This window comes from Gouania willdenowi, chromosome 24 (assembly GCF_900634775.1).
Source record: "Gouania willdenowi chromosome 24, fGouWil2.1, whole genome shotgun sequence".
Taxonomy (NCBI): Eukaryota; Metazoa; Chordata; class Actinopteri; order Blenniiformes; family Gobiesocidae; genus Gouania; species Gouania willdenowi.
In genome coordinates, this window is record NC_041066.1 from 14384575 (window position 1) to 14404747 (window position 20173).

General features: G+C 38.5%; 1 protein-coding gene across 2 annotated transcripts in view; it reads left to right on the top strand.

The window, feature by feature from the left end:
• Positions 1-20173, top strand: part of plcb1l (phospholipase C beta 1-like) — a 152983-nt gene that overhangs the window by 43439 nt on the left and 89371 nt on the right. The window contains exons 2-3 of one of the 2 annotated variants that reach the window (XM_028439661.1): positions 1100-1168; positions 2745-2900. Coding sequence is in view for 1 of the 2 variants with exons in the window: in XM_028439660.1 (XP_028295461.1) it covers positions 1100-1168 (69 nt within the window). In the remaining variant the exon portion in view is untranslated. The remainder of the gene's footprint in view (positions 1-1099; positions 1169-2744; positions 2901-20173) is intronic. The other variant, XM_028439660.1, reaches the window with a different exon arrangement.

The window sequence follows — 20173 nt, forward strand, 5'->3', positions numbered from 1 at the left end:
AAGGGCTGAATTTGGCCCCTGGGCCATAAGTTTCACACGTCTTTTAGTAAATCAAATAAGGACGCATGGTTCCCTTTAATTTTCACTTATCATTAAAGCCTTAAGATAGTTAGATAACAGCATCAGAGGAGGTGAGTGAGTCCAGTCTGTCTTTTCCACAGATAAAATAGTCTGTACACAGTTCGCTCTCATTCATTTTTCACCTCAGGTCTCTGTTATCGAGAGAACGAGAACAGTAATCCTGACTGATAAAGAATGTGTGACAAGGGAGCATCCATATGAGTTTTTATTATATTCGTTTCAAACTGCATCTGAGCCTGGTTAGTGGAAAAAATGTGGAAAAATGAGATGGTCAATGATGTGATGAATGCAGACATACTGCTCATACTGAAGAGTGTCTAATTATAATGGGACACAGGTGTCTCATTTATGGTTGGCCTGTTATACAGAAAAAAATGTGTAAAAACAAGCTATTTTCTAGCATTTGATCATTTGTTTCTGTACATTTGTGCACATGGCATATATATATATATACTGTATACTGTCCCACTTTTTGCTTAATGCAATAGGGTATTATAAAGTGAAGCTACTCTATGAGACAGATGGCCATGTGACTCTAACATGGCTTTCCCCTTTGCTGTTTTAATAATAAATTAAAATTGAAGGTTGTGCAGATCGTCTATCAAAGCGCTGCTGAGCCGTGCTTTGGTTTGATCAAAACGCTGACATTTAAGCCTGACTTTATTGTCACTCCGTGTTGTCTTTCTTTTCCGACTTCCATTTATGCAGCAGCTGAGTCCAGCTCAGCTCCAACCAGGTGTGGATGCATAACACTGAGCATTTTTGCACGGTTTTTTTTTTCCTCTTTTCTGACAGCAGGGCTGTGATCCACCTAAATTATTCGATTGTACAATATAAAGCCGTTTTCATCAGCGTTAAACATGATGATTTTGCATGCATGACTGGATTATAGTGTTGCTCGAGGAATGACTATGAAACTCACATCTGATATTATGTTTGACTTTGCTTTTTTTGACAATTGAATGATTTAATATGAATTGGCATTTCAGCAAGCTGTGCTTTTTTCTTACATTTGCAGGAAACAGATCTGCTGGACATAGCATACATTAAAGATGCCAGAAATGGGAAGTGCACCAAAACACCAAAGGTAAGCCTTCAATTTATTCACCATCTCTTTGTGTTTGCATGTGCTTCCTAAAGGGACCTGGGTTTACTGTTTTCTCCCGCAGCCCAGAGACAAATGTATCGGTCCATTGTAGTTTGGACATACAGTATGTGCGACTGTCAAGGGTGTGTCTACCTTCCACCCTGAGCGGGCTGCAACAATCTGCAATGTACAGTGTTGGCAGATATTAAGAATGACAGAATTATTGAAGCAAAAAGTGGGGAAACTATTTGAGGAAAGACTAGTGGTCACCCACTGGGACTTATTATCCCTCCATAACACCGAAGTGAGTAGTTTCTAAATCAGTTAACTCAATTTCCATAATACTGGTGGTATGGCCTGAACACCAACTCTGTGCACCCAATGATACGTAGCTTTCAGTGTGCGGTTATGTAGAATTTGTATGGTTTTGTTTTGATAAATAAAACACTTTAAAACCCAGTATTAAAGAATCAAACCAATCATTCATGAATTTTCAGACCCGCTTTGTCCTATTTCTGAGTCACGGGGGTCTGCCGGTGCCTATCTCCGCCTCACACTGGGCGTGAGGCGGGGATACACACCCTGGACAGAGGGCCAGTCCAACGCAGGGCCAAACCAATCATCTAAGCTCTTTTGACTTTTGTCTATTCCAGGATCCTGTGATCACTATATTAACTTGTTGAACAGTTTTTCAGTTTTGTGTAACTTAGTGGTATCTGTTTTGCAAAAAATACAATTTATTAATACAGGAAGAGTTTAGGCTGTGGTACAATTTGGATGTGGCGTTTAGGCCGTGTCCAAACAAATTGTCATATGATCACTAATACACTGCTATTGATTTATTATTTTTGAATAGATGTTGCCTATTATTATTATTGTTATTGCTTTTATTTTACAATTATTATTTTTGCGACAAATTAATACAATAGAATTTCTGATACCGATTAGGGAAACAGGAGATGAGGTACTTAAGGATTGAATAAGCATACCCCCCCCCACACACACACACACACACCTTAATTAATGCATATTATATTTGAAATTAAACTGACAAAACTGAAGTATTTCTTTGCACCATAACGATACTCTTAATTCCAATCTTGCCTCAATACAATCACTGTGAGAATTGCTTCCTTTGAAAGCATTCCAGCCCAGTGTATCTGAAGTGCTGTTGTACTGCTAATTAAAATAGTCTTTATCGTCGGCAATAGCAAAGGAATCAGTACACACCTTTTTTTCCCATCTGGCAGACATTTTCTAAAGAATTTGGCTCAGATGGGTGCAATTAAAATCCTAAATCCATCTCTTGCACTTCATTACTCACCATTCAAGAAACAATTACAACAGTAACCGGCACTCATTGTTGTTTTTATTACACGTTATTGCATAGTGACTAAAATGACTTTTGCGTCCTGTCAGTGTTGTGATGAGATGTGAACGAAGGTGCATTCTTCATTCGCTTTTTGTGCAGCAGCAAGGGGTGGGGGGGTCATGCACCACCAGCTTACTCTAGTGACTGAGTAATGATGGAATCAAAGTACAATAACACTGAGAGGATTCATGCATTTCTAAACAGCTTGCTGAGTGATGCTACCCAGGGAGGAGACATGTCCACGTGACAGGTTAGATGGTCGAAGCATTGGAAATCCATTACTGGAAGATGGAGCAGTGATGAACCCTAAGCTTTGTAATGGGAACGCCAGTGAGACGCAGTGTCTGAGGAGCTGATGAGGTGAGGAGAAGAGGGATTGACTAGAGCGAAGGTGGCAGGGTGTGAGGATGATGCTGTGCAACAAATCAGCCGGAGAAATAAGGCGAAAGTGCGTCAGTTTGTGTTTTTAAGGTCCTCAAAAAGTGGGAAAGAATGCAAGCAAGGTCTCAAAGAGTTATTCAAAGCACTCAAAACATCAGGCGACTCTTGCTGTGCAGATGTCATTTTTCAACACCTGCCACTTCAGAAGTTATCTTACACTTTACAAGGCTATTTTCAATTTTAGCAGGTTTTTAATAAAGTTGGCATTTGAAAGTACAGATGCCTAAAAAAAGATTGTGACATAAAACAAAAGTCTCCAAAATGAAATTTTTGCTTTTTAATGAGTGCCTGAAACGCAGCTCAAAGTCACATTGTTCATCAAGTTTGTAATTTTACTGCGTTGTTGGTTTCATATTTTCATGCCCTCATCTTCTGCCGCCCTCCCTTAAGGATCCCTCACGCAGCTTTTCAGTCATGCAAATTGCAGGAACTATCACGCTCACCAAGGCAGGATGAGTTGTTAGACTCACTAAGACATGTCAGTAAAAGCTTGAGAAGTGCTACTTAAGGGTCTTGCTTTTAAGCTGAACACTGTCAGACTCAGACATGATTATTCTCATTACAGAATGGGCAAAAGATGGAAGCAAGACTGGTCATTGCCTTCATCTCCCATTTATTCTCCATCTTAAGTACCTCATAAAATATGGTCCCGGGGGGAGAATAAAGGGAAAATTCTTCTGAACACTAATAGAATTTAGAGTATCTCCTGTGTTCATTAGCTGGTGTGGGCATGCCTGTCTGATCCCTGATGTACTTAAGGCCCTCTGTCCAGGGGCATCAGTGAATCAGCTATTATTGATGCACGTTCTTGTGTAAGGGAAACGAACACACACGGACGCACAAAATTGATTATATGTCAACTATAGGAATGTTGGAAATTGCATCATTCATGCAAATATTACACAGGAACACTGACGAGGAGAAGAGTGCGTGACATGAACAGCATCTTTTGTTTGACACTGCTTGAGTCATCAAGGCTCATTTGCAGGTGTCCATAGCTATTCGGCCTTCCTGACAGACATTGATATGCTGGGTGATATGAACCACACATTATATATTAGCGGATACAAAATCGACCCAAAGGCTTTTACATTAACATGTGAATATTTGTGTTCACTGCACAAACGCTTTTGTTTTGTTGTGCACCTTTTTACTGCTTTTTGCATGTGTGAGTGAGTTCTGTAGTCTTTACCATCATGGTTGCCACAGCCCAGTTTAACGCACTCTTCGTATTGTACCTTATGTTGTAGATGCTGGTGGAAGAGATTAGCCGTGCTCGAGCCTTTAGTGTGAACTTGTTTTTGGCATTCTCTGCAGATTGCTTTTTCTGCCCTAGAGATGTTCCGCGGGCCCGGCTTAAGACTATATTTTAAGGCAAAAGCCTTAAAATATAGTTATATATCTGTCATTATTTACCTCGGCAAATCTATATACTTTGTATAGATTGCACTCTGACAAAATTAATTTATATTACTTTTTAAAGTGACCTTGTTTGTCATCCTGCCTGCAAATCTTAACCGATTTACACCATTCAAAAATCAAAATGTTCTGTTGCTTAGTGACAATGATAATATCTAACTTGTAAAATGCGAACTCATACTTTTAACTTAATTTAAGGTTTTATGCAAATTAGGCTGCTTTTTCAAGCTTTACATGTTAAATGTAGCTTAAATGTTGCTACAACCTTCCTCTTCCTTAAACGTATACTTATTGTGGGAATGCTTAGCATTCACCCCTTACTTTTCTTCCACAAGTAGGACTTTTACCCTTGAACTTCAATGGGCAGCTTTAGCAATCATCATTGGATCCTGGTTTGAATCTTGCACCGTACCTTGTATTTAAATTTCACTCTAAATAAATGTCTGTTAAATCCTCAGTGAACGCTCGAACTTGCGTTCATTGACAATAAACATACAGCCAAAGGCGTTGGCGATTATTTTTCTTTTTGGCAAAAGTACCTTATAGTTATTTTATAAATCTTTATATATTTTAGCACATGTCTGAGCCATTGGACACTGATGCAAAGCTACACTGTTTCACCCCCAATCTTGGTTATTGAATTAGTAGATAAGCTAGTTTAAGCACAACCGCTTCCCTCCTCAGCATCAAGCAGCCCTCACATCTTTCATTTTTAATGTACACACTGTGAGGTTCATATTGAAAAAGCTGTCTTTGTCCTCCTGCCGTCCAGAACAGCTCTTTTTGTAAATTGAAGATGAAAATGTAATCAGCATCTCCCCGTGTTGTGTACAATAGGTGTCGCACAGACAAACACACGCTCTGTCTCTGTCTCTTCCACGGCCTAACAACTATTAGTCTGTGAGCTGATCTGTCTGTGTAGTTCAGCCTGTAATATGTGTCTTGTTAAGGGAAAGCCTTAATGATTTAGTGGCCTGACTTCATAAGGGTTTTTTTCCCCTTTTATCTCAGAGTGAGACATCACGCACAGCCGCTGTTACGCTGTGGGAAAGCCGAATCAATTAAATATGCTTACTTTTTTGTGACCCTTTTTGTGGTTGGTTCAAAGAAGACGTGGGCGTTGTTCATTGCGAAACCTGGATAATTCAGGAATTCATTGGTATATCAAAGGCGATAACTGACAGATGCATTTACAGCAGGCAATCCTACAGAGACTGCGTCCAAATAGTCCCTCCTGTCTCCTTTCCTATCAACTGTTTCTTAACCCTGTGGATGACGTCACAGGGTTAAGGAAAGGTGTTAGGAGAGGAATTGAGTAAAGGCTATCACGTTTGTTTGGACAATCAGATGCGCTTCCACTAGGTGACGTATGAATCATACGGCCGCGAAGGTCTGCCATGGTGAAAAAACTACAAATCTGAAAATGGACCACTAAAAGTGCATTTATAACTTTCCGCTGATAAAATCTCAAAAATCACAAGGTTTAAATGTAAATCAAAGGAAAAGAGGTTACTAGGCTACGAGGAACAAAAGTGAAACTAAAAGAACGTCACTTTGAGAATGGTTGCTCACACTCACCTTCCACTCACAAATATGATTAATGTTGAATAAAACATAATGTGGTTATAAATGTCTCTGATCCTTTTTTTCTTGGACAGAGTGTTTGTTTTATGTCAGTTATAATCTGATAATATATCTTACATGTAAGAATATATGGGTTTTAGATTATTTAAAGTTGTTCAAGGCATATTATTGCATTGGTAATTTACACGATCTCCGTCCCTTGTCTTTCAAGGTGATAAAGTTAATTTCCTAGCGATATATTTGTTGCCATTGCCTTCTATTGTGTAGAAGTGCAAAATAAAGATTGCCAATTCTGGAAGAGCCAAAGCTTGCAGCAAAGAGAAGGTTGCTGCTAAATACAGAGCACAGCTTGTGTGTCCCAAGAAGTGAAACTGGATATGGGAGAGGCTAGCAGGCCATATTTTACCAGTGCTCTGTCTGGCCAAGTCTTCTAAAGCTCTGTCTGCTCGAGGAGTTGGTGCCAAAACAGCTCTCTTAGACTACACGACATGCTACTGCAGGGTTTGGATAATCTACTTATCCACTGTGTATCGAAGACAGCTGTGTTGTCACATAGGGATACACATGACAGACAGTAGGCTGCTGGTTTCTTGGTGATTTTTCATTTATTTTTTTTTTTTTTTTAATCACAAGACAGCAAAAAAAAAAAATGCATTTTCTTCTTCTGTTCAAACACATGCTGACACATGATGCAGTTAGAGTGGCATTCCCATCTCTTCTTTACTGTCAACCAACACTGCCTATATTGGGATCATCCTGTCCATTGTCACTCCCGCTGTTATAAAATTAACTGAATATCATATAAATCCAAGAAATCCCCCTGACCATACCCTATTGTTAAGTCATAACCAGCAAGAACTCTGGTCCAGGTTCCTAGTTTGATGACTCTTACACACATCAACCTCAACTTGTAACATATTGTGCAGGGCATATTTGTCAAATTGCTCTGAATCTATATCTATAAAAGCAAAGAAGGTCTGCGTGCGTGTGCGATCGTGTGTGTGTGTGTACCGAATTTCTCCCCGACGCGGTGTTTGTTCGACCTGAAATTTCATGAACAGCTTCCAAATACCTTGTGTGTGTGCATTCGTTAATTTGGAGTAATTTGGTCATTTCCAAATGTTTATTTTAATTTTATTTCGGCTTGACGACACATTCAAGTTCACCCAGAAGTCAAATCTATTCAGCTTTTGACATCAGTGTGTGAAGGGGCGCTAGCGTACCATCTGTATCTATTTCACTGCACAGCTTCTCAGTCAAGCAGTCAAGTGTGCGGCCAGAGCCAATCGCTGCGCACACAGCCAAGCAGACACGGACTGCAGGGACACAAGTGAGAGAGAGGAAGATAGGTTAGATCAGAGAGGGGGGGAGTATGGTGTCAATTTCGTGCCAAAAACCCAAGCGCATAAAAACTGAAATTGTGCACAGATAGATCACTTTCTGTGCGCGCGGTGCCTTTCTGCGCGCTCGCCGTCTCGGTCTGTGCGCTGGCTGGGATCTCTCTGCGTGCAGTGACGTCGAGTTTTGGCACTTTGGAGGCGGTCATTGTATAGACGGCACCTCCTGTCTGATTGGTCACTTGAAAAAATGGTACAGTAGGGCGGGTCATCACAGTATAAAATTCTAGGCTGTTTCCTGGGACATAAAAAAAAAAAGTTATTTCTCAGATTTCATTTGATTTTATACTGGGACCAATGTAGGAGCTAGTGATTTTAAATACCCATCAGTATATATTTCCATCATTTGTGCCTTGTAGTATTTGTCTCAAATTGTTTTAATGCAGTCATTCATTTTTTGATGTAAAAAGTGGTTATGTTCTTTGTCTCACCTGCAGTGTGGTGCAACCTTTGATGCAATGTTTCTGAAACAAAATATTATTTTAACAAAACTTTCATGTTGATTACATGTACAATTCATAAGAAAAGAGGGACAGAATTAAACAAGTTCCTGTCCCTCTCCAGGCATGAGTGTTCATTGTTCACAATTTCTACTCTCGCCAAAACTGCAATATATTATGTATGAAGATAAGAAACTACAAATGAGAATCTGAGTGTTATACATTTTTAGAAGGACAAAAGAACCGAGAAGACTGGAGGTACTGTTGTTGTTCAGTGAAAGATGATGTACTAGTCTGATAACACTCTTATAGAGAGTAGAACTCAAAGAAATATCTCAATGTTCTGTTTAAGGAGTCCCAAGAGACAGAAGCCGGCACGAGGGCCAGAAATGCAAACATCAGGAATTGGTATTTTGTGTGTGCAGAGAATTCATCAGTAAATTCTGCCAAGTGACATCACCTCCTCAAGATGTATTCAGACAGGAGCTCCTGAAATATATTCATCTGTTTATGGGGCATGATTTGTCTGTTTTTCTTTGGTGCCTGAAGATGTTCGAAGGCTATATTTTTATGAGTGGATAGTTCTCCTTCAGTGTGAAGTTGTCATGCCAACAGAGAAACTGTATGTCACATTCTCTTAAGCATTAAAGGCATAAGGCAGTGATTGTTTTCTATGAATGTGAGTGTCATTTTACAATGTTTTGCCTCTCACTATCTCATTCTTCTGGTACCAGGTACTGTTTTCTGATGATACAATAGACTAGAGCAGGGATGGGCAGCTTTTCTCTCTTTTCTTTGTTTTGTGTGTTATTGGAGACATCGGACGTTGCTTTGAGTCATTTTGCGTAATTTTGTTTTGTGTTTTCAAGTCATTTTTGTTATTTTTTCTCTTATTTTTGTGTACATTTGTAGTCGTCTTATGTGCCTTTGAATACATTTGTTTGTTTTTCTTCTCCTTTTGTGCAATTTTTTTTAATGCTGTGTATTTTTGCTGTTTCCTGTGTTTTTAAGAGTCATCTTGTGCCATTGTCAGTGAGATTTTGCCCACAGTTTAGTAACATCAGGGTATTTGGTACATTGGAGTTATACAGTATTTGTAGGTTTTGGTAACTAGATATGTAGTGTTAAGATAGACAGTATTTTATTTTGATAGTACTTTTCTGGTCAACAGTAGGTTGAGTATCCGTGTTCTGAAGCAGCTAAGTGGAGTGAGGCAATGCACTAGATTTAATTACATAAAAAAAAGAGAAGACATGCATTGGTCACAAGTGAATGAACTGAATGAAATATGACTTGTTCTTCCTTCCCAGCGGAATCTGCTCAAAGACGTTTTAGTTCACAGAGGCATGAAACTGTCTGTCAGTTGGCAGGTCTGTAAGGAGAACGCCCACTCCCCCTGTTATAAAAGCCACCTCAGTTCACACACACATACTCAGGAGTGTGTTCAGTCATAGCTATGGCCCTTTTTGCTGCTGTGGTCACTGAAATATACAAGCCATCACACAAAGTGAGAGAATGTTTCATGTTTCATGCCTTTGCTTTTAGAGTCTCTGTCTGATTGCAGTAGTTCAACCAATCACTGCCACTGTGGAGAGATGACATGCAGCCACAGCCTCTGATCATTTCAACCAGTGGAATTGGCCACAGGGTAAATGGCAACTTGCAGTAAGAGGTGATATAAGTGACAAACTGATTTTCATTAAAGAAAGTGCTGCCACAGCCAGGGATACAAATTAATCAGATTTTCACGATTCCGTTTTCGATTCTTCTTAACGATTAGGTTCTTCATCGATTTGAATTTGGAAAAAAGGAGAACAAACAGGTGGATTAGTGCACAAATTTAGTCAGTGACTCATTGCTCTGTGACATTTATCTATGCTGGCCTTTCATTACTTTTCCCTGCCTCGTTAAAATTGGAAGCCGAGGCAGACAACGTTACATGGAGCGAGTCTTGCCAACCACTGACTTAGTCTGAATGTAGCTGGGTTTCCATTACAGATTTTCGCAAAATAAAAGAGATATTTGTAAATGTCAACAAAGTATAATTGTGCTTTGACCGTGTTTCCATTGAAGGTTGTTTTGGGCAGGAGCCTCATAACTCCTGTGAAATCTCATCCCACAAGACTTTGTTGCAGGAAAACGGACCTTCCAAACCTCCTTCGAAAACTCTGTATTCCTTTGTGGTTTCACGTCAAATTTGGCAGTAATAATTTTAAAGTATAATGCTAAGAAATGTCCAGGTTTCCTCTTCTGTCTACACGTATCACACCATGATTTCTCAGAGGAAAGCGGTCAGGTGACCATGTACGTCACGTTTTGTGACGTGTATTAGCGGAAAAAGTTTTTCCATAGCACTTTTGCGACACAATTCAATATCAAAACCTCTGAAAGTCCTCCTTATGAAGGCATAAAAGCTTTTTAGCCATATTTGAGTGTTTTTTTCCGAAATTCAGGTGTTTCCATTACCAGTTTTTATTGTGCTTTTTAGTTTTTGGGCATTTCCAAGGGTTATGGAAACACAGCTTTTGTCCGTCGTCATGGACATCTAAATAGCTGGGTTTGCATTACAGATTTTCACAAAATAAAAGCGATGTTTCTAAATGTCGACAAAGTGGAATTGCGCTTTGAACTTGTTTCCAGTGAACGTTGTTTTGGGCAGGAGCCTCGTAACTCCTGTGAAATCTCATCCTGCGAGACTTTGCTGCAGGTAGATGGACGCTCCATACCTCCTTAAAAAAATCTGTATTCCTTTATTGTTTCACATCTAATGTCGCAGTAATAATTTTAAACTTTAATGCTAAGAAATGTCCCATTTTCTTCTTCTGTCCACACGTACCCCATCGCGTTTTCTCAGAGAGCAGTGGTCATGTGACCAGGTACATCACGTTTTGACGTGTATTTGCGGTAAAAGTTTTTCCATAGCGCTTTTGCGACACATTTCTATATTGAAACGTCTGAAATTCCTCTTCATGAAAGCATAAAAAGTTTTTACTGGTAATTGAATGTTTTTTCTAAATTCAAGTATTTCCATTATCAATTTTTATTGCGCTATTCAGATTTTGCCCATTTCCAAGGGTAATGTAAACATAGCTGATGTCCATTGTCATGGACATCTAAATGAAAGTCACGAAAAGGCATTCATTGAACGTTAACAGTCAGTAATAGCAGGTTTTAAAATCAATCTTTGCCACTGCTAATGGGTTGAGATTTACTACAGATTGGATCAAAAACACGCCATTTCTTCAAAGTTATTGCATGCTGTATGTGCAAATGTTTCTGCATATTAGTAGTATTTACTCCTTTTGATGAAATATCCACTTTGATAGAAATGGTAAAGATGGTAAATGGGCTTGATTCATATCGCGCTTTGTCCCTACACTTAAGTAGTCTCAAAGTACTTTACAATATCAACTCTTTCACCCATTTACACACCAATAGGACTGAGCTGCCATGCAAGGCGTTAGTCGACTACTGGGAGCAATTTAGGGTTCAGTGTCTTGCCCAAGGATACTTCGACACATAGACAGGTCTAGAATTTGCATGTTCCTTTCTCGTGAAATGTATCCACACTTTCAAGCGCCTGTTTCCTGCTGGCTGCACTAATGAATGATGTCACCATCCATGTTGCATAACTTGCATAAACTACGCACCTTGCAGGGCGACATTATATGTGCGCACTGTAATTGATAAATGGGAATTATTTGCAAAATTGGCAAACGATTCCAAGAAATTGCAACACACGGAACAAGAATCGGTTTTTGATTCCCATCCCTAGCCCAGACCCCATAGACAAAGAAATTGATCTGTGTGACTGCCCAGCAACAGTAAGGAATGAGACAGTGAGAGTGTTAAGATAAAGTAAAGGTTACAATGATGGACCCTGATGGGTTTGACTTTAAGTCTTCAGTAATTTAAGTTGGTCATTCCTGCACACAGATGAATTCCCCCTGGTGTGAAGCAGAGTGGCACATTACTGCTCAGAGAGAAAAGCCTTTCTTTGAGTCCGTCCTGTTCTCAGCTGTCAAGAGACATGAGCTGCTGGATTGGACTGAATGAGGAGGGAGAGACTGAGCGACTGAATGAAGGAGTGAAACTGAGTCCATGAAATGAACAGAGTGGTCTGTGTGAGCCTGTGGGGAATATCTCAGTGAATATCAAGAAGGAACACAATAGGTCACCTGTGCCGTTTCTGTCGAGCTGAACAACCCATTGTATTAGTAAATTTACCGTTAAGGGGAAAGTCCTCTCTCTACCCTTTGAGCACAGAAAGTAAAAGAACAGGGAATATAACATCTACGTAGTTTTGATGTCTCATTTTAAATAAGGAAATAAATCTGTATTATCTGTAAAAAATAAAGTTACCAAATAAACAAACCACTGTAGTATAATGATATCAAATCAAATCAATACACAAATAATGTACAAATACAACATTAGCCTAGCATAAAACTAGCATTATCATTTATTAGCAATAATAATTAATAGCATTAGCATTATCCTAGCATTAGCATTAACCTAGCATTATTTTAATGTTAATGATAGCTAGCATTAGTCTAACTTTAGCATCAACCTAGAAATACCACTAGCTAACATTAGCCTACCAATAGCATTAACCTAGCAATACCATTAGCTAACATTAGCCTACCAATAGCATTAGCCTAGCATTAACCATCAATCTGTTAAAGAATGGCTGAATACCTGAATTTCAAAGTTAAATCTTAAAATGCTGAAATTCCCAATCAAAATAAATGGATACATTTTTTAACAAAAAATTGTGTTAAGAAAATGATACAACTTACAATTCACAAAAGTACAAGCACCGCTGTGCTGAATTTTTGACATGTTTTGATATTTTAATTGTCAAAATTGGTCAATTGCTGAAGGAGTTATAATGCGCCAAAATTCTGTGATGGAAGAAAAAAAACGTTTACTGTTTTATAAACTTGATACATTACTATGAATAAATAGGTCTTAATATTGGAAAATGTAAAGTCATGGTTTGTGTTTTTCTTATTTTTTCAATAAATATAGTAATGTTGTTTTTGGGTCCTGGGAATCACCAGAGTTCTGTTTTACTTCTTGAGAACAAAATGTTTCATATTCTTTTGCTCTAGTTTTCTCTTGGGAATTCGTTCCTCTGTGATGTGAAAATATTTGACCTCATGCCACTCAAAGATTGTTTTGCCTTTTCCTAAAACAACCACAGCTCAGAGAAAAGCTTTTGTGTTTAAAATTGTTACATTGACCTGACCGCCAATACTGCACTTAATAACAACTACGGGCTCTGTGGACATTATAGATCCTTTTAACCCCGTACTTATATATCCATGTCCTGCTGCTAATCCCTAGTCCTGCAGTGTGAAAACATTTCAAGAATATTCAATTAATTTTAGAGTTTTATATATTTGTCGTGTGGATTTGTCGCCAGGTTAGTGCAGTTTCTTTTTGACCTTTGTGCATCGTTTTCCATCATTTCATTCAGTGTTTTGTGACTGTCATTAGCTCTCTCTGCTCAACAGGCTCTTAAGTGTTCTCAGGTTAGGTTACATGTCCAGTGAGTTCAGTGCAGCAATGCATTGAATACAGACTGAACACAAACAAACAATGAGGAGACACTCAATGCTTTTGGTATCCACTGGAAAATACTGTACTATAGTCTATTGACACCATTATGTGAGAGAGTAGAACTAAACGAAATGTCTGACTGTTCAGTAGAAGAGTCCTAAGAGACGAAGACGAGCACAAGAGCGAGGAATACAAATGGAGTGACTAGGCATTGTGTGTTTAGAGATTACACCAGTGCACTGTGCCAAGTGCCATTCCCAAGTGTTGTGACAGGAGCTGACAAGATATACTGGGAATGCATGTGTGCGGGATCCTGAATCTCCTTCCGAAAGCAACAAGGAAGGCACTCAGCTTCACTGGCAAATCATCATCACCCATGTGACTAATTTAGGATGCAACAAAGCTAAAATATAAAATATGCATAGTTTTTTACCAAACATATAAAGACTGCTGACATCTGTGGATCAGTATCTGCTGATGGTTTCTCGCACTCGTTTTCGGACCAGAGGAGACTGATCCTTCCAGGCTGTTGCTCCTAGGCTTTGGAACGAGCTTTCGCTCTCTCAGCGTTCTATTGACACTGTCAACACTTTCAAAAGCCAACGGGGGCCATATGCATGAGTGGGCGTATCCATACGGGAGACGATCACCAAATTTGCACTGCACATTACAGTAAAACATTTGGCTAGTAAAGCGGCTATTGTGATTGTGAGTCTGTCTTAGCGCTGTCCCTCTAGGTGTGTGGTTTCTCACAGCAGCAGCAGCGGAGTCAGTCAGCTGTTTCAAACACTCATCGGAGTGTTAAGCTGCTATCTCACTTTCTATTCCTCCTCTTCTCTTCTAACCACATTAATAGTGCATTTAAGGTGATAATGATTTGTTTTGTCCAACCGCATTAGGTCACAGACACGTCAGATCAAGTCAAAGGCGATATGAGGCGGTGTAACGGTTACTAAAATTGGAACTGCTCCGGATGCTACACCATGGCTGCCCACTGCTCCTCAGGGAGGGGTTAAATGCAGAGAACACATTTTGTGTATGTAGCTTTACATATATGACAATAAAGTACAATATATATTCATATTAAACTGCAGTGTTTGTTTTATCTGTGAGGTAGTTTGAGAGGGAGAAGCTCACATTCTTATAGGGTAGGAGGAGCCAGGATTGTCAGAAGGAGGAGTCACAACGCAAGAAAAATCCAACTCGCCCGTTTGGATCTGACTTTTTACAAAATATGTAATAAGGGAGAGAGGAAACAGAACTTTTTCAACTTTGGCCCTCTGAATGAGGCTAAATGAATGTATATCACTGTTTTGGCCCAGTGCATTATGTTTAACCTCGTTGGTCGCTATAATGTGATGCATTTGATTATTGTCCCGTCATTTCGTTTTTTGTAGTTTCACATTGTCTGTTGATCATTTTAAAACAATAATTTACTCAGTAACGATTGGGTGTAGAAATGTAACACATTTCTGCTTCTTTTAAAACGTACTTAAGTACAAGTAAAATGACTGACTTAGAAATATACTCAAAAAAGTACCAATACCCATAAAAGCGTACTGTTTTTTTTCACCTCTGGTGTTTACTAAAATTAGCATGTGAACAGGTGTGTTAGTTTTTCTGATGTGAAAGCCTCCAATGCCAAAGGTACAGATGACAAGAGCACAATTGAATTGCAAATAGCCTAGATAGCCCCGCTTGATGTAGCATGACAAGAATAATGGTTTAGGAAACTTAACAGCAATTAATTGGTGGACTGTTGTGTGCAGTGACCTTTTCTTTTTTTTTTTTTTTCGATCTGTGTTGGTGTCAGTCTTTTTCAGGGTAACTTGGCACATGCCTCCAAGTGGTTTGATCTCTGCAGTGAAATCAGAAGTGACATTTTGTTAACCCCGCAAAGGTTGCCCCAGTGGAACTCAAGCTGATAAAATAAGAAGCAGTGGGAAATTAGTGTGATTACAGACAGCAGGGATGGGGTCAAATACATTTTTCAGTTACAATTACCCATGTTCAATTACAACTCAATTACAATTAGTGAGCAGTATTTTTTTCCAATTATAATTAAATTACAATTATTTTTATCCTCAGAAAGTCAACTACAATTACGTTCTCAATACAATTATTTTTCTAAATTACTGAGGCTGAAATAAATACCTAATAAAAGTTAACCTTCCTCTTGTGTTAGCTTTCTGTTAGCATCTCTTATGATAACGGGTATTGTAACATGCACAAAACATATTATCTATTATCTAATTTCTTTCCTATCTATTAGTTACCTTGTTAGGCTTCCTAATCAATAGGTTTTAATATTTTGGTGTGGGCGCCTGGAGTATATCCCTAGATTTTTATTTGTCTTTTAAATGGTCAAATGTAGGAAAGCTTGATTTGAAACATATTTTAATAATTCTTAACTCCATATGTGTAGAACTATAACATTGGCGCCCCAGTTTTGCATTCAATGTAATTGACTATTTTTAGTTAGTTTTCATGGCAATTACAATGTAAGTTTTCTAACTCAACTCAATTACAATTATTATGATTACAACAGCAACAGATTTTTAAAATTACAATGACAATTATAGTTATGCCATAATTGTAATTAATTATCAATTACGCAATTACAATTATATTTGACTCCAACCCTGACAGACAAATACCGTATGTATATCCCACACGGTATTTTTTTAACCTATAAATGAAACCACATTGGTGATTTGATGATTTTCTTATTTTTTTAGCTGATCATTTTAAATAGATTTGAGCCATTCAGTCTCCACTTACATACAAATTCATTTTCAGGCACTGTGGTTCTCAATTCTATGAAACACAAATATTTGCCTCTTCTTATTTTTTTGTTATATTTTCCAACACTCTCCTTGGCAGCTGCAGAAGACCCAGTGATTCAAAAACTCCCCCGACTGCCCTGTTTGTGAGCTACGGCTGTGGACCATTGCACACCATGATCTTAAAAGTAATTTGTTTAGTGTGCCACGGGCAGGTGACTTACTATCACTGGCTCCTAGCCGTCTAGCCTCGATTTAGCTCTTCTTCCACGCAGTTCAATCACTGAGTCACCGTCAATGTATTGAGCTGTTTGCTTTTTTCGAGTCAATGGATAAGAATTCTAATCACTGCTTAACATATAAGACAGCTTGGAACCTTTTTTTCTATTCTAGCAGCCCAATTTGGTTCATTTACAGGCTAGATACCTTGTATTAATGGCTTTTGATCTCTGAGTCAGTCGCCAGTTTTTAGTAATTGATAACCATATGCACTTACACATTTACTTTAACCATCTATGAAGACACTGCCGTCAAAGAAAGAAATTAGATTTTTGAACGTTGGAAGAAAAAAAAGACAATTTCAGTTTTCTATTTCAAACTAATTACATTAAGTTTGTAGTCGACAAAGATTGTAACTATCTGAAACGACGCATAACCTACTTTAAAAGCTTACATTTGCCATGTAATGCAGATGATCATGAGCATCCACATCCAATTGTTTAATAATTGGATCTCAGATAACCTCTGGGTAGAAACCTTCTGTTTTTTCTCCTCTGTTTGGATTTAATTGGGGTGATCGATATCTTGTTCAAGTTTTCCACCCTCCAAAATCTATTTTTCTATTTGCATTAATAGATGTGCGGTGTAGCGATTTCTGTGTGGGAGGGTGAGATCCGAGACCATCTTTTGGGAGTTAATTGCGTTCAGTAACACGAGTCAGTCATTCAGCTATTATTTCAGAAGGTGAGGTCAGTAGGTTCAGTTGCATTTTTCGATTTGCTGATACAGTTTATGATTGTAATTTACATACTTCCCTCAAACTGAGATGTGTTGTTGGACCTCTGGAAACCTTTCTCACTTCATCCTACGATCTCTTCCAGCCACACAAGCATGCCAAACCCTTAGTTGGTTTTCAATAGTAAATCTCTGGAGGGTCAGTCGGCCTCCTAATGCACGCTGCTCCAGAAACCAAAAAGCTCTCTGGAACTATTTCCCATCCTGACGTCCGGATGAAGTATTAGTGGAAAACAAAATAACCTTTGTTTTTTTTATCTTCCTGACTTGTAAGGTTGAAAATTGTGTGACTAAACTGTGTTTGCGGCAAAATCACACACTCGTCTTTTTTTCTTCTTGAATACATTTTGGGCTCATTAAGTTGTAATGCTTTTTAAGCACTTTTCAGCCCTGCTGTTTTTGTCTTTATAACAACAATGTTTTTCTGAGAAACAAGCTCCTTCTTAGCATTCTGGACACACATGGAGTACAAGCTGAAAGACTGTGTTTAAAAAAGAACAACACAACAAAAAGGCTAATGATTTAAAAAAAAAAAAAAAAAAAGTCTAAGTTCTTCTAGCTATCTCTCGATCATTGTGCACTTTTACATTTTAATAAAAACATTTGTTTTGTGGAAAGTCCTTGTTGGATAAACTTTTTTGCTGAATTAATTTCAAATGTAAGCTATATACCTGTATAATATGTATATATTCTTAACCAAGTAAAAGGCACACAAGACACTATCACATTTTATCTGCCGTTTCATTTTTATCTTGTTTGTAAATTTAAGCACTAGGATGTGGAAATATGGTTTACATGGGGACTGTGGGATCTACAGTACTTGGGATCAAGTTCAGTGTCTTCTATTCAGTATCTCCCTCTATGAATAAAGGCAAATTGGGCCAGAATACTCAAGTAACTTTGAGTATTCTGACATTAACAGCAAATGTATTTGGCTTTAATTTAAAGGAAAAGAGATCCATCTTAACTTGGCTGAAAAATTCGACCTTGGTTATCCTGCTGAATTACCAGTGTTAATCATTAAAATCTTTGTATAGTATCACAGGAAGAACAAGTCCAAGATCCTAATTAGAAGTGATTGCACGAATATAAATGCCTTGTTTTTCTGAAAAGGGTAAGCGGATCTTTGGAAACCCTGTGGACTCAAATAGTTTGGGTTAATGGACTTTGGTCCAGTCAGTGAAGCAAATAATATTTCTATTATTGTAAAAAGTGATTAAACACACTGGTGTTTGTTTTGTCGCTAGAATATATTGCAGACACTTATTTTACTTGCTGTTTTTTTCAAGCAATGAAGATGTGGATCTTTATAATGAAGTAAATGCACCACTATAGTGTTTTCAGGCATCACGACAAGGCTGCGAGATAATCCCCTTTCACTATCTTATAGTTTCATATTAAAGTTTAAGCTTCTCCAGTGACTTATGATGTGTGCAATGTTTCTACCCCGAAGCTCTTCTAGTCTTTTCCTGCCATTAGTTTCTGGTCTTTTTTCTAAACAGAAACATTCACAGAAAGTTGAAGTATCGGCTGCTTTTCTTTCCTTCTGTTTCATTAAACCGAACAAAAACAGCTCTTATGTCAGATTGCAAGTCCAAGGCCTTCCCTGATATTCAGCTGGTTTAGATTGTGTTTCTTGTTAGCATTCAGCAAGACATATCGTCTAGACACATCTCCTGGTTTGTCATTAGAAACTAAGACTGACAAATTAAGGCTCATTGCCATAGGTGTCTGGTGTGCTTGACAGAGAACAACCATAGACTGATAATCATCTCTTAGCAAAGATCCATCACACCGAATCAAAACCAATCAGATATGGCAGCAATGATTGATGATCCCTCCCAGATAATGTGCCATTAGTGGAGTCTCTATTTAGATCTTTGTTAACTCTGACATAGGCCTTAGGATTGAATGGCCATTTGTACATGGTTGAATATTCAAAGGCATGTTTAAACGGGTCATGATGGTTGGCAGACCTCTAGTGCTCACAGATGCCATACCAAATGCAATATTAGGCGAGGGTGGTACAGTACATGGCTGGCATGGCCTGTTCTGGCAGATGGTCTCAGGATGTTGGGACAGCAGGCTTTCAGTGACACGGCAAAGCTAATGATGGCAAAGGACTAAATGATGACTGTAGACAGCCAATAAATCACAATCACTGATTGCGGCTTATGCTCACCAAGAATCCTCAAATATTTGCGGAGGGATTTGGCTTCCCAATTAGGGGTGTTTATGCTCAGAATTATGTCATTATGTAAATCTGACTTTCCAGCACAGCTGTGTGTGAATTATCTCAACAGGGTGCATTATTTTCCCCTTGAAATCGCCTCACTGTTAAGGTCATGCAGTTAAAACCCACCAGTTAAGAAGTCTGAGTTTCCTTGAGTATTTTGAGCCTCAAGGTGATGATAATATGAATATGAAGACAAAGTCTATCAAGAAAAAGATGTAGAGTGTCGTTCATTCTTAACATAATGTCAACTGGCATATTCATGACATCGTCCCTGCCACCTTTGCTCAGTAATGGAGGCTGTACTATTCACGTTGTGACTGTATTATAAGGTCAGGTATTAAAGTACTAACCCTTTACAAAAAGGTTTTTGAAACAGTGCTAATAGATTAGTTCGAGCTTAGATTTGTCTTGTTTTTGTGAATTCTGGATACGGTGCCGCTCAATAGTGGCAGTGGCTTTGTAGTTAGAGCACCATGATTAGTGAGTAGCTAGTTGACAGCACCACTTGCTAGTCATGGCGAGTACCAGAAAGTCAAGGTGTAGAGCAGTAGGAAACTCAACTAGTGTTGTATTGTATTGAATTCTGAGGTCTTTTTTTTCCTATTCCATGTGGTATCGAGTGTTGGTATCGGGTTGAAATTTTTTTCTCTTTGCAAGAACAAAACTTGCATTGGTTGAAAATAATGCTCTTCTTATCATGTTAACCTCAGATGACTTATGCAGACATGGGGGACAATATATATATATATATATA